General features: G+C 31.4%; 1 protein-coding gene across 4 annotated transcripts in view; it reads right to left on the bottom strand.

Annotated features, from left to right (window-relative positions):
* LOC107442136 (agrin) overlaps nt 1-15,751 on the bottom strand; it is a 187,935-nt gene that overhangs the window by 95,043 nt on the left and 77,141 nt on the right. For all 4 annotated transcript variants that reach the window (XR_011637173.1, XR_011637174.1, XM_071182999.1 and 1 more), the window contains exons 3-6: nt 10,352-10,564; nt 6,692-6,922; nt 3,734-3,949; nt 147-362 (exon numbers count right to left, since the gene is read on the bottom strand). Coding sequence is in view for 2 of the 4 variants with exons in the window: in XM_071182999.1 (XP_071039100.1) it covers nt 147-362; nt 3,734-3,949; nt 6,692-6,922; nt 10,352-10,564 (876 nt within the window). In the remaining 2 variants the exon portion in view is untranslated. The remainder of the gene's footprint in view (nt 1-146; nt 363-3,733; nt 3,950-6,691; nt 6,923-10,351; nt 10,565-15,751) is intronic.

The following is a 15,751-nucleotide window of genomic DNA, read 5'->3' as shown; positions in this document are numbered from 1 at the left end:
TATATATATAAAATTTGTCCATATTTACATTTTTGTCCGAAAACCATTTAGAAAACGGAAATGAAAAGTAAAACTTAAAATGCATATCAGCTTGGAGAAAGGACTTACAGCAATGAAATAAACGAACTGAAACTGAAGAGACTTACCGCATTCTCCTCGATAAGCTAATTTAATGTACTTCTTTAAAATGCAGCCTTGTTTTTTCATTTCACATTCATTGAGATATGTTTCTCTGTCTGAACCGCACACTAATTTCACAACTGGTTCACAATGGTCATCACAGTGGCAGGTCGCTTTTCCGTGTCTGTCGATGTCACATGACTGGAACGGACTGCATTGTAGACTGTCACAGGGATTAGCCCCTAAAATTATGATAACAATTTGTCCTTAATATGTAAAATATAACAGGTTTAATTGCATTCCATTTTAATCTGTTAAGCTGCTTATTTTTATACAGCATTTCTTATTCGTTCATTGTCAGATATGGAATGTAAATGGTGAAGTATGGATAGGTTAAATATTTATTTAAGATCCCCTAAGTTTTGTTTTTCTTTTGGTGAGGATTTAAAATCACATGCTAAAGATGGTTTCCCAAATCAAAACTTTTGAGGCTTTTGCATTGATGGACCACTTGATGGTAACCATCAATAATTCCATCATGAGCCATCATATTTTTTGATTGTCATTAACATAAGTAACCATCACCCCAATGTGGAAATTCGGACTGATTTATAACGGTCCAATATAAGAATCGCAACCTGTTTTGAAGGTTTGTTCATCTTAAACCATCAGAAATTTTCCATCATGGTTTCTTAGAAATCAAATGTTGGAATGATTATCAATAACCATAATTCCAATGTAGTACTGATTCTCGATAGTTCAACATAAGAAAAACCAAATTGTTGTGATGGTATATTCCTGAGAGCCAACAAGAATTCCCAATAAACCATCATAGAAATGTATAGTTGGAACCAACATGGACCATCACAGATTGTTGATGCATGTGAATCAAACTTCTCTTGACGGTTAACCATCATTATATCAAAATATCATTTTCCATCATGGAATGATGGTAGTTTGTTGGCATATCAAAAAACTTGAATGCATAATGGAAAATGTTGGATGATGATGACCAAGAACATGGGCGATTAAATAAATAATGCCAAGAAATGGAAGCGGTAAGACATCACTTAATTAAAAAAAACTTTATTTACTTCATAAATATATAGATTGAAAATAACAATCAACATGTTTCAGTCGCTCAAAAATTAGCGTAAGTAAAATAAATGTGAGAAAAAAACGAGTTTTGTTTTTGCTTTTACTTTCCATTTTTCGGTTGCTGCTTTACGTTTTATATTTAAAATCACTTTTGTTTATGTCTGGCATGTCTTGAAAATGGGCGCCTATTTGTAAGCGCTTGAAACAGGACGACTGCTATTTCCGATATGTATAGTTTTGAAGCATATGACGTTTTTATTAAGTAAAAGTGGTATATATTTAAGTATTTCACAAACAAATAGCTTTATGTACTGGTTTCGACTGTTATGTGTATGTTAATATTCAAATGCTTACTCATTTTTCCTTTGCAAAAAAAGAATATATTTTTCAATTATGTGTACTTACAATTATTGGTGTCTATAAACTTCATTCATAATAAACGGAGTAAAGTTTAGTTGATAAACTATTCCTTAATGTTTTCAGTTAAGGTGTTGCAGATTCAATTGTAGTAAGATTTTAGTCAATTATTATATTAATTTATGAAATCAAGCTATACATTAAATTATTAAATTGTTATATTCGGTTGTTAAAAATCAATATTTTAACTCGTTAAATCAAGTATTGTATTTATTTCTTAATTCAGTCATTTAAAAAAATATTGTTTTCAGCTATAAAATGAATTATTGCAATTGATCATTTAATAAATAAAAGAGTATACAGTTAGTAAAATCATTGTTATATTAATTTATCCAATAAAATTATATATTTATTATATGTTATTCATTCTATTATTTATATTAATTATTTTTATTAATCATATTTTTATATATTAATCATTTATTATATTTAATTTTTGAAAAACACTGATATGAAATTATTATAAGTTAATAAGCACAAAAGTTTATTTCTCACAAATAAATTGAAAATTAATAAAATTATAATTAGGCGGATATTTGATATAGCATGGTGGATTATACGTTACAAATACTTAATTAATGGACTATTTTGAAATAATTCATAAAATAATGAATAATTTATGGAATTTATGAATTACTGATAGTTAACTTTTGATGGTAATACGCACATAATAAATCCCCTTGACTAAGGTAAAGTAACAATCATTAAAGAAAAAGTTCAAACAGAAGAACCGCTGTTTTTCAGTTTGAACTTTGCTTCTTTATTTAACTGACGTTAAACGTAGTTGCCAGAAATTACTACAAACTAATGTTTTTTTTTCTTCTTTTTTTTGTATCGCTCTATTCTTTTTAAAAGTAGCGCACTACCAAACAAACTATGGAAAAAAGTAGTGACTACAGTAATTTCGCTACTTTTGACCACTGACGTAGTTGGCACGAATTGCTACAAACAACTGTTTTTTTATTGTATCGCACTACTTCTTTTAAAACGTTGCGCACTATCCTACAAACTACGGAAAAAAGTAATGACTACAGTAATTTTGCTACTTGTAGCGCGCTACTTCTGATCACTAATCATGACTAACTAAATGAACAAAAGGCTGGGATAGCCTGGTTGGTAGGGCACTGGGCCTATATACAAGAGTTCGTGGGTTTAAGCGCATACCGACCGAAGACTCCCCGTGTAGTAAATGGTGACGGATGCACGTTAAATCTGTCGAGTCACTAAGTCCTCCATGTTCCCATAAACAATCAATGCCTCTGGTGGTACTGATCCAGGAGTTTTCTTGTTTTCTTTATTGTTTCAAAATTACAAGGCTACGGAGTTGAATATTAGTAGCCGTAAACCCAAAATTGGGTCTGCTGTTCAACGACGGATGTAAAAATAAATAAAACAATAAACTGCACCATGGTGGCTGAGGGGATAGAGCACTCATCTCCCAATGATGTGAACCTGGTTCGAATCCCGACTGTGGCTGGTTCATTCGAATTCCGCACCTGGCTCACACCGACCACAGTACTGACGTAAAATATCCTCAGTGGTAGACGTATCATGGATTAGAGTCCCCTTGCTGCCAGACTAATAGTGGGAGGTTTTCGTGGTTTTCCTCGTGCACATCGAGGTTTTCCTCTCGCTATGTAAAGCAAATGTGGGTTAGTTACATCAAAAAGTTCTCCACGAAGGCAAATTTCACCCAATGCTTGATTCAGGAGTTCCCTTGTCTTCTGGATTGGGTTCAAAATGACGAGGCTACAGAGTTGAACATAGCAGTCGTGCACCCATAAAATTGGGTCGGCTGCTCACCGACTGTTATAAAATATAAAAAGATAGCAAAATAAACTAAACTTCATTAAGAATAACATATACTTTGATAGTATTATTATAATTATCAGTCGTAGTTACTTATATAAGTACCAAAATCAGCATAAATACAATTTATTTTATTTTAAAGATGCTAAGGTGATAGTGTTGCCAGGGTTAGACGTCCGACAATCGATTAAAATGCACTCCAGTCAAAGTGAACTCCTTTTCTCAGCTGCGATGCTCGATTGTATAAAAAAAAAAGAATATAAAAGCTTACAAAAACTTTAGTACCTACCACTAGAGCATTCTCCAGTGTAAATTATTCGAATATTTTTTCTCGATTTACACGATTCTACTCTCAGAGTGCATTCATTCGTATACGTTTTTCCATCAGAACCACATACTGGTCTGAAGTCTGGAGAACATACAGAGTTGCATCGACACATTGGATTTCTCCCTTCGTCCAGTTGGCAGATTTGAGAAGTTGGGCATTCAACGCCTTCACATGGATCTGTAGAAAATGCAATAACAACGCTGAATAATAAGTTAACACTTATGAAGCAGAATACACTGATAAAATCCTATTTTACAAAAGCAACTAGAAGGAATACACATCATTTTAAGTTACACAGTATGGAATTTTCAATGGCCAAATTAATGGTTGCACTGTAAGATGTACGGTTTGTACTTGCTTTTGTTCGCGTATCAATTGTTTAGCATTGCAATGCAATACGCTAAAAATAAATACAAATAGGAAGCACTATATAAAAAATCTCCTGAATAAAAACCCATTACATGTATGTTTAAATATAAAAGCATTGCATAAATACTCGTGCAAAATGTGTAACTATTAAAACACTACAGTGCGTCTAGTAATTTGGTCTAATTTTTGGTCTATAATATACTATAATAAATATTCTACATTTATATAACATATCGTCCAATTTATCCAATTGTCGAATTTATATTATCTATCGTCGAATTTAACCAATTGATATACGAACGTAAACAAGAGCAAACCGGTTTCAGTCTCTTAAAAACATTATAGCGGTATAGTATCACCTGATAATTAAGATTTTATATAGAATCTTACAGTACGTTTAATGATTTGGCCATTGACTGTATTTAATTTGTTTTCAGCTTTACTAGGAAGTTTATTTAGCTTGTTCATCGTAAATTTTATCTTATTAGAATTTTTTATTACATTTTATTTTTTTTAAAAAAAAAGGAATTCGTTTCATGAGCCACATAAATTACATGAACAGCTGTTGTAGATTTTTAATGCAATCGATAACTTACTGACTGTGGTCCAAGTTCGGATAGTTGAAGCTCAAAAACTGTCCAAACGTTTTTAGATATAATAAAACAAATAAAGTAATTAGTAATTATTATAAGTTAGGGATAATAAATCAAATCGCTCAAAAATAAAATCGAAATAAATATTTAAAAAAAATTCTGCTCGTAGCAATGAATAAAAGTTTATGATATGATTTGTAAAACAAAAAGCCACAAAAATCCATTGGCATTTGATGAACTACACAATGTTTACAGATTTTAAACATTAACACGTTGATATTTTGATTAGATTGTCGTTCCAAGATTAAACTAAATACATAATTACAATTCTTCTATTATTTAGAAAAATAAATTAAATAAATAAATTAAATAAATAATAAATGAACGAGAGTATTTACTATACGAAGGAAACTAAAAAGCTTAATTATTTTTATGATTTTTCCTTCTTAATAAAGTAGACGAAAAGTACATAAGAGCACTATCAGTGTACTTAACATTAACTAATAATTGTTCTCTCAAAAAAATAGAAGTAAATCTCAAAATAAACAAGAGTAATATTAAATTTGGGAACTAAGAAGCTTAAGTAATTTATTAGAAATTCAGTACGGTTTTAGCGATTCAGTACTGTGTAAAGTAACCACAACATTTAACACTAAACATATCAACACTTAATCTATACCTATTTCTAACATAGCCGGTCAAATGACTGGATTTTATGTTTCTTGATTGAATATTTGGAATATGGATGCTAGAAAGGAAATAAACTGAAAATAAAACTTTATTACAATTAAGCAAAATTGTATATTTCCAATTTTTATGTATTACAAACACAAAGAATAGGAATTTTTAATTCAGTGCTCAACGCATTTTTTACGTATACAGGGTGATTCCATTGTACATTTTTTCAGACATATTTCTTCTAATTATTATTATTTTTCTTACAATTATTATAATTATTCTTTTAATTATAAGAATATATAAGAATTATAATTATTCGTATAATTAATATTATTTGTCCTAAGAACTTGTGCTGTCTTGATTGTTTCGACATCTTGATTGTTTCGATTTTTCTGGATAAAAACTAACAATTAGTTAAAAATGAAGTATAACTAGCAAAATAAAATGTAAGCTACTTACCAAAACATTTAGTTTTTGTCTCTTTTTCTGACCCAAAAATGTCAATCTAAACTTTTTGGTATTTTCTTGAAATATGAATTCACAGTTATTCGGATTGAACTAATTACGCAACAGTCTTTGCAGAAATGTGCAATTCATCGGATGCAATACGTTGAACACGCATGACATCGTCATTTCTGTTCCGATAACCTTATAAAGAAATAAATTGTTCTCCCGGTCCAATGGCCGGTTGTGGTATAAATAGGTATACGACAAGTATTATTCGAAACAAACGAAATACAAAAAATTATAACAATCGAATATGAACTGTGTATAATTGTTAGAAAAAGTCATTAAGCTAAATGTGCAAAAACGATAAGATGATAAGAGCATTTTCGACGCAAAAGTTCTTAAACAGTCATTTGATTGTTATGGTTTGTTTAGTGTAAACTGTTTTTGCATTCTTCTCGATCTGCTGCATTCTGCTGAGGAAAGTAATTATACAATCTAACAAAGTTTAGTTTCTAACTTTAGTGTAGTTTAGAATACAACATACAAGACTTGTCAATAGAGAAATGCACGTTTTCTCAGCAACCACCATTAGTATGACGTCAAATCTACGACACCTGAGTAAAAAGATCAGTTAAAATTATCTTACATGCAAGAAAAATAAGTGTTTTCGCAATCAAAAGCGCAATTCTACGATGAACTTTTATTTTCGCTGATGAACTAATTATGAAATTAATTTGAAGATAATAAATTTCTGGTTTGTTGAACAAAACTATAAACATGTCAGCTTCTTTTTTAAATTGAAAGATTAGAAGAATCTATGCATCATTACCACAAGCACCATGATATTTGATTTCAATAGGCCTCATTTCTCTACAGGAAGCACCTTTCAATTCACACGAATTCTGGTAATGTTTTCCGTCCGTTCCACAAACTGAATTCTGATCATTTCGGGAGGAGACACAGTTTTCTGGACAAACACATCTAGCTGATTCACCATCTAAAGATACTTTACACACTGAGCCAAACTGACACTCCATACTCTCACACGGATCCTGAGTGTCTGCAAAAAATTAACAGGACTATTTTTTATTTCTAGCAGCAGCACTTGATGTGTACATCATTCGCTGGGTCATAAAAACACTCCGCGCAGACCCATAAGGAATAACAACAAGTTAAGCAAAAATTTAAAATCATTAAAACATTCGAAATATAAAAACAATTAGAACAAAAAGCCATAAATGGAATATCAATAATAGAAATATAAAGAGAAAATCAGTCAGTTAGCAGTGCCTGCAACTGTTCCCTAGCATTTAAGTATTTCTCATAGATGTCGCCAGCAACTGCGGTGCAGACCCCCAGATGCTCAGCATTCATTGGGGAGTCCTCCCCGCACAAGGCACAGTTTGGACCGGGAAAGATATTAAGTCTACGGAGGTGAGCAGTAAGACAGGTCGTGTCCGGTTTCCAACTTAAAGACAGCAACCGCATTGCATCTCGGGTGATCAGGGATCTTATTCAGAGTCTCTTTCTAGAACTTGTTACCAATTTGTTCAATTAAATTATTTTCATAACTCTTTATTATAGTGTTTTTAATTAATCTATTTATGACAGAGTTTGGAATTTCTCTCTGTCAGCTCCGTAAAAAATACCAGTTCCTCTTTTAGCAAGAAGATATGCCATCTCGTTTTCATAGATATGACAGTGAGATGGAACCCACTGTAACACAATATTCTTTTTTAAGGATAAAAGTAGCCCAAAATTCTCACTGAAAAATATTTATAAACTTAAATCGCTATGTTATTTTTGCAATATATATTTTATGACAAATTGAATATTTTGAATATTTTTGAATATTTTTCAAGACGCAAATCTAAATGGTATTACAATATTATTTATTTACAAGAGGTGATTACCAATATAAATAAATTGTTAACGTGTGAAACTGCTGAAATATTTTTATAGTTTTCATTGAGTATTTATAAACTTCTCGATAATTGAAATAAACTTAAACTATAGCTGAGATATATTTATAAACTTAAATTGATTTATTTTTTTCACAAAAGTAGATATGTATTTTTTAGAATGTTTTTCAATCAAGTAGGTAATTTTGTTTTATCGTAATTTTATGATATGGCGACTGACTTGCAAATCACTAAAATTACCTAATCACTAAGTTACGATGAAACAGCTGTTTTATGCGTATTTGGATGCAATATTTGATATTAATTACATAAATAGTTGAAACTAACAAATTATTAAGGTAGGTTGGGTAACTGAAAATGACGTTTCAAAATCGAATGAACAATCAGTTTAGAATGGTAAGAAGAACGCCCTCATCTGAGTCCGATGGCATTTTTGGACATGGGTTGCTGTGCAATTTTCAATTCTTATGATGTACTCCATTATTCCTTCAACATTGCAACCATTGTACTGAATCTCCCACAATACACTGCTCAAAACAATTAAGGGATATTGAGGTGATGCGTTGATCTTGCACTTGGGTAATTGTTTAAATGATTGATACAGTATCGACAGGCGTAGTAGGAAATATGACATATGTTTGGTAGAAAAAAAATGTGGTTTACAGGGCATTTGGGAGTGAAAGGGAAAAAAAACATAATTTGTGCACGTGAAAAAAGAAAGGAAAAAGGTGTTTCCTTAAAAAAAAATTTTTTTTAGTAAGAGGTATGGTTTCCTCGGTCTGCCAGCAACGTTGAACACCTTTGAGTCATCGTGTCAATGACGTTATTAATGAGGAGTTTGGATGTTGTTCCGTCCCACTCCTCTAGAAGAGCTCTTTTCAGTTCTTGGAGAGTTTGAGAGAGTGATAGGCGTCCAGCAATTGGCCCGATTGGCTAAACATGCTCGATTGGGTTTATGTCCGGAGAGCATGCTGACCAATCTATTCGAATGATTCCTTCCTCCGAAAGGAAATCATTCTCCAAGTTAGCAGGATGTGGCCTGCATCGCCAATTACTGCAGCGTAAGGGATTACAATACATCTCAAAATCTCTTCCCTATATCGACGACTAGTTAGAGATCCATTTCGAATTATATAGAGATCGATACGTCCATCAATGGAGATGCCAGAATAGACCGTCAATCGACCACAGGCAAATCTTATATTTTCGAGCACGAGCACAGGATTGTTTTTAGTGCCACGTTCCCTCCAGATAAAAACACTCATATCATTAGGATGGACAGAAAAACGGGACTCGTCAGAAAAAAGAATATTGCGCCATTCATTTCTCCTCCCGTTTGTATTTTCTTCTTCGCCGTTACCGTGGCACTCAGCATTGGTCGGCAAACATACAGATCTACCTCAAGAAGGTGGTTTCGGACAAGTTTTTGACGAAACTGTGTTGGTACGAAAGTGTTGTTGAAGAAGAGAAGCATTCATATTTCGGTGTGTTCGAGCAATACCTCCTAGAAAAGAGAAGGCCTTACCATAGGTTACTATAAACAAGAAATTTGATCCTTTAGTAGTCCAAACGTAATGACATCTTTCGTATTTCTGACCACTGCGCAACTTAGTAGCCCAAACGTTGCGACATCTTTCTTCATTTTCATCGACTGCGCAGTTTATGTTCGTCACGTCGGACTACTAAATTGATCGTGCTGAAGCTTTCGTACTTCTAGGAGGTTTTGGTTCGAGCCTTTTGCGTTAAATATTGGTCTTCATTGGGCGTTGTTGCACACCTACGTTCTTAACCTAATCTTCGGCCTGCATTTCCAGTTGCCAAAAAGCGGTTACAGATCTTGAAAATCACACGTTGTGGAACAACAACTCTCCAAGCTCCTGATTCGGTTAAATAACTTCGTTGAGGCAGCGCACTCCTCGAAACGATGCGCTTACTAAAGGTTGATCATTCTTTACCGCTTTGTTTTACATTAAGTTGAAAGCCAAATCAAATTCGCTGCCACTAAAGAGCCGTCTTCGACGCCAAACTCAAAATTTGCAAATTTTTATTTGTGACTTTCTTCTTCTATTTTATGCAAATAAAAATTTTGCTTCACTATTACTTTAGACAAGACTTATAATATTCTGTAATTGTTCTGAGCAGTGTATAAAATTATAGGCATTCTCGTCAGGAATTCGTGCGTTACCAATGTTATTTATTTTTAATCACTGATTCTTATAGCCTTCGTTAAGCAGCAGACCCAATTTTGCCTTACGACTACTAATGTTCAAATCCGTAGCCTTGTAATTTTAAACCCAATTCAGAAGATAATAGATCAAGAATTTGCAGAAATTTTGCTTTCGTAAAGGACTTTTTGATGGAGCTAACCCGCATTTGCGTTTCATAGAGAGAAAAACCGCAAAAACCTCCCACGGTTAGCCTGACGGTAAGGTTTCTAACCCACGCCCTAGGGAAAAAGGCAAGATTTGCTGCAACCATGGTAACGAAAAGGAAAAAGTGTTGAGATTATGAGAAAGACGTCAACTTGAGATGCCCGTTCTGTCTGCAAAGAGTATGTAATCTCTTACCACAAGGACCGTGCCTCATTACAAATATCCTTCGTTGCTGATTGCAGGAAGACAGCCTCAATTGGCATTCGTTAGAATAAGTCACACCATCTTCTCCACAGACTGGAGCAAAAACGTCAGAGCATACTTCACCACAATGACAATAAGCTCGATTGGTTGATTCATCCAAGAGACATTGTGATCCAAGCACGCACAACATTTTATCACATGAACCTTAAAATAAACAAATTAAGAACTTACTTAAGCATATTATTATGATTTCATACATGAAAGATATTCCATAATATCTGCTTTCCCTATATGGTTTTAGAATCCATATTAAAAATCGAATATGAAACCATACACTTGGGATCACAAATTAAAAATAATATTTAAAAACAAAACATTTTTATGAGACGAATATTGGTCATTGCGACAGCAAATCTCAAAAACCCCAAGATAATAATAAATAAATAAAGATAAAATTAAACAGAGAGCTGAACTTTCAACAGAATCCAAAATGAAAATCAAACACATAGATTACAAAGTAAATGGAATTATGAGTAAAAATATTATGAGTCAAAACAGTTAATAAATATTTAAGAAAATATTATGAGTCAAAGCATTATGATTTACTACATGTTGTCAACGCATCAAAAATTGTAGAAGAATCTGAAAGAAAAATAGATTAAAGGACGGACGAAACTAAGAAAAGGTGAAAAGTTAGTACGGTGAAACCTTTCGGGACTGACCACGTTCTGTCCCACAGTAAAATGGTCGTTAATGAACGTTGGTCTAGAGGTTTACACCATTGACTTCAAAATTTTATAGAAGTTACTTGATTTTTGGCAGATGGTTTTAATTTTAGTCAGTGTCATTTTCTTAGAGCAGAAATGCCACTAGTGTTGGCATTATAAAAATCAGATCGATGAATAAAACTTAGCACCAATGAAAATGACCAATTATAAATAAAACCAAATTTACTAATAATGAATGATAGAACTATTTTAAATAAATAAACAAATATGTTTTTTGCATAATTTTGCATTTATATTAAGTTGGTATTTATTTATTTTTAATTTTTTGCGGTTATTTATTTTCGCAAAATTAGCTTTAAAAAGGGAGAAGTTTGTTTGCTTAAATAGGTTTGCCACTCCACAGGTAGAACAGGGAAAACCTGGGAAATTCAGGGAATTTAAAAATAGCAGGGAAAATGCGGGGAGTTTTTATTTTTTATTTTTGTCTTTTAAAAAACGGTGAAAACTCAAAACTATGGGATATTTAAGGATGATACTTCAGCTATACTTAACTATTTCATTTTCTATAGCATTATTTAAGTAAGTTCAGCTGTTCCTTTTTTTTCTCTAAGTTTTTCCAGCTATTAAAACTAATATATAGTTAGCACAATATAGCTCACATAAGAGCATAGTAATTGTTGTGTTTCCTCTTAATATATTGTGTATAATATGTACAGGGTTTGTTAAAAATCTTTTTGACGATCTCTGAAAAAGATCGTCAAAATGATTTCTTCAAATAATAGCCACTCGCAATATTTCGAATACATTTGTATCTACTTATTTGTTTTGCTAATATTTTTTGTCTTCTTATTTCCACATCTGGTGCAGAAGTTTACTCGGTCACTGGGAAATGTGAGTGCCTCTCAAAAGGGGTCGCAAATATAGGTGGTTTGTACACAGAGATGGTCCTTCCTGAAGTTTTCACTGTATTTGGTACGATTTTATGCAATTCAATGCTCTGCCACACCCACACAATAAGAAGACAAGTTCAAGATGGAAATACCCGATACCACAAATTTTAGACTAGCCTTTTCTCGGCGAAAATCTGCAGTAATCGATAAACTAAAAATTTGTTTTGAGAGGTTGCTTTTTTCAACCAGTTAACGTTTTAAAAACAATTGGTTTAGAAAATCGCTCTCAGAACAACATTAAAACGTTTATAACAAAAATGCCATCTTTCTGAGAAGAACAGAAGGAGAATAGTTATTATTTCGTTACATGCTTTGATTTAAAGCAGTTTCCCTTTTCTTTTTCTTTTTTTTTGATGGAAAGATTACCTATGACATCTGAAATAATAAAGAGAAGTATACTAATAGCTAAAAACGTATCAGAAATCTGCATTGTACTTAAAACGAATTTAAACTTCTTTCTTCGCCGTTTCATCCATAAGCTAAACGAAGAACAAATAATCAATTCCAGAGATTAAAAAAATCATAATAAATAAGGAGATTACGTATATTTATATTTATTACGTATACGTTTTTTGGTAAATGAAAGACTTAATTATCTGGCTTAAAATAATTAATAGCTAGCCCTAAGGAATATTGTCTTCGTGTGATGTAAAAATTATGAACTGTGTTAAGTATGAATAATAATGGTATGTTCTAAAAGTGAATAGGAATTTAAAATTACGGTTATTAGTTTAAATACTTTGTAATACTCCAGATATATTTATCACAGTATTCATGAATAATGTATAATAATTCATGCTCGTCATGGTCAAGTAACCTTTCTAGGAAAAAGGGGGAAAGTATTTTTTTAATTTTAATAATAGCATAATAATGAGTATGGTGTTGCATTTAATAGCGAATAAAAACAGTAAAGAACTATGAAATAACGAAAAATAGCTATGTCATAAATCTAATAATTCGACAAAATAAATCAAGGTGCATCAAAATCTTTTAAGAAGGGCTTTTGATTTAATAAATTTTTTTTTACTGTTTATGGATTTAGGAATTATTCAGTGTATAAGGTTTGGTATTGAAAAGCAAAATCGTAAATAGCCTCAAGGTTCTTGCTGACACATGCAGACATTTTTATCAAAATAATAATGGAAATTCTAATAATGGGTCTCCATATTCGCTCTTTTTAACAGCCTGTGGCCTATTTTGATTTTCTTGATTATAGCGCCATCTGTGAGGCAAATACATGAATCTATTAGTCAATTCGAGTTATTTTTTTCTGGAAAATCCGAATCTGCAGTAAGAAATAGGGATACATGTTCAAGGTTTCAAAGTTGGCCCCTCATCCCAACCCCCGGGGAAGGGGTGGATGATCCAAGTTTGTTATCATTGGATATCATGTAAATAAATATTGTATGCGTTTATTATCCCATTTTTGATTTTACGAATATTGTTCGAGATATTTGACCATGTCCAAACTTTTTTACACCCTGTATAAATATCACTTGTTTAATTAATGCTTTTTCTAATTTTTTTAATTGTTTTATACTAAAGTTTAGCTTACACGTGTGAAACTTTTACATAGTTTTGCAGATAAATTTTGCGTAATTGTTAGTACTTTAACAGTTTAGATCTACTAAATGTGTAGTATTCCAGAAATAGCAATGAATAGTTTTTTAATTGACATTAATATATTCCTTGTGTCTGAAAATGTTTTTTTCTAGAAATTTTAAAATATTCAAACACAAAAATAAAAAAAATAAATTACCTATGTCCAAGTCGGCATGACTTTTTGTGCAGAATAATTTTAAATTTAATATAGTACTAGAAAATTTCAGTTTAATTATTTATAAAAACTATTTAAAATGAAATATTAATATAAATATAATATTAAATAGCGTTCTCTGGGCTAGCTTTAATACTTTGCATTAAATATATTAGATGTTACTAGGCTTTACCCGAATTTCTAACAATTTAAGAGCTGCTATTATTTTTTACTGCGAAAGATATGTCACCTAATGACATGGCCTGATATGTTGACCGTTTTAGAAAAAATATAATGGTATACAAATTTGCAGCTAAGTTTCAACAAAAGTAAAATCAGGATATTAACTTGACTCATGTCAATGCAATGCATGTTGAACTAATCATTTTTTTCTGATTTATTTTAGAAAATTTTCCGATTTAAAGTTAATTTAAAAGTACTACAGAAATTTCAATTTTCACGTAATTTTCTAATTTTGTAAGTACTAAGAATGAAATCAGTGCCAAGGAAGATATTATGTATTTTTATTGATCATGTCAGTTTTGTCTTAATTGAAATGAGACATTAAATTAAATCTTTTCTTCAGTAAGCATGTTAGGTATTGTTATCAATATTTTCTTTTGTATTGTGTAATCTACAAAACCTCATTTTTTTAACTAAAAAAAATATTAACAGGGTTTAGTAAGTTATAATTAATAAATAGATTTGATGCAATACACACCCAATAATCTATAAATTGCAAGTTTAGTTAAAATGCGTAAGAGTAAACACAAAAAAGAGGTACTTAAATGATACTTTATTTTTAATACAGAGAGAAATATCTCTATAAATTAAGCGTAAATAAAATTGTATACTTTATCTTTTGATGAATGTGCAAGAGTTGAGATTATATTATCTATATTTCTATACCTGTGGCAGAATTTTAACGAGCTACCTGAGACAAAACTCTCTGGCACAAATATTTTTCTGCAAGATACTTTTATTTATAACAAACATATATGTTACAAATTCAAAATAACAAAAGCGCTATGATTTCAAAAAAAAAAGGGAACTAAATATAATTTTTTTTCAAAAATTAAATATCACAATTAAATCACAGTAAAAAAAAGGAATTAAAAATCATGATATCCGTAGTAGTAATTGCTGATAGAAAGATCGACGACGAAACCACGCTAATCGGACTCTTCAAAAAGGGATTACTTAATTGCGTGTTTCGTTTCGAGATTGAGTTGTTGTAATTAATAATATGCTACAAAAAATATCGGACTTAAAATCTGTGGTGAAATCAATACCAATAACAGCCAAAAAATTTATAGAATCATTGCCTTAGAAAGTAAATGCACGAATGCACGATTCGAATTTCTCATATTGTTTGAAATATATCGGGATCTTTAAAAACCACATGAAAGTCAATATCTGTAATTGCCAAAAATACAGTCAAAACATACGACACTATCTGCGTAAATTGAGAGCGCCAAAAAGTAATTGATTATCTTAATGTATGAATCAAATTTTATGTGTAAATTTCTGTAGAAAACTTTCTGCCAAGAGCTCTGTAATGTTCTGAGAGAGTGTCGCCGTGTCACTGCGATTCTGCCAATGGGGATTTCTATCCATGTCATTTCTAAGCTAAATGAAAAAATTAAATAAAATATCTAACAAAAATATCAAATTTACTAACAAATGCAAAGAGAAACTAGAAAACAAACCCATAATTTTAATAATTCAGGATAATGAAATCGCCATTGTATTCACTATATTATTCCCTCATAAAAATGCTATGTTTTAATTCATGAATTGATTTATAAACTAAGTATAAACATATTTATATTATTATGCCTATCTTCTCGTTTCACAATACATTCGTTCGACCAAAACTAATTAGAAATTTCCGGTAAAAAATAAAAAGTTTTAGATGGTATTGTAAGGCAAATTAACTATATTGTATTACCTTTAT

This window comes from Parasteatoda tepidariorum, chromosome 7 (genome assembly GCF_043381705.1).
Source record: "Parasteatoda tepidariorum isolate YZ-2023 chromosome 7, CAS_Ptep_4.0, whole genome shotgun sequence".
Lineage (NCBI taxonomy): Eukaryota > Metazoa > Arthropoda > Arachnida > Araneae > Theridiidae > Parasteatoda > Parasteatoda tepidariorum.
Note: the sequence above shows the minus strand (reverse complement) of the source record. Positions and strands in the feature narration are given on the sequence as shown.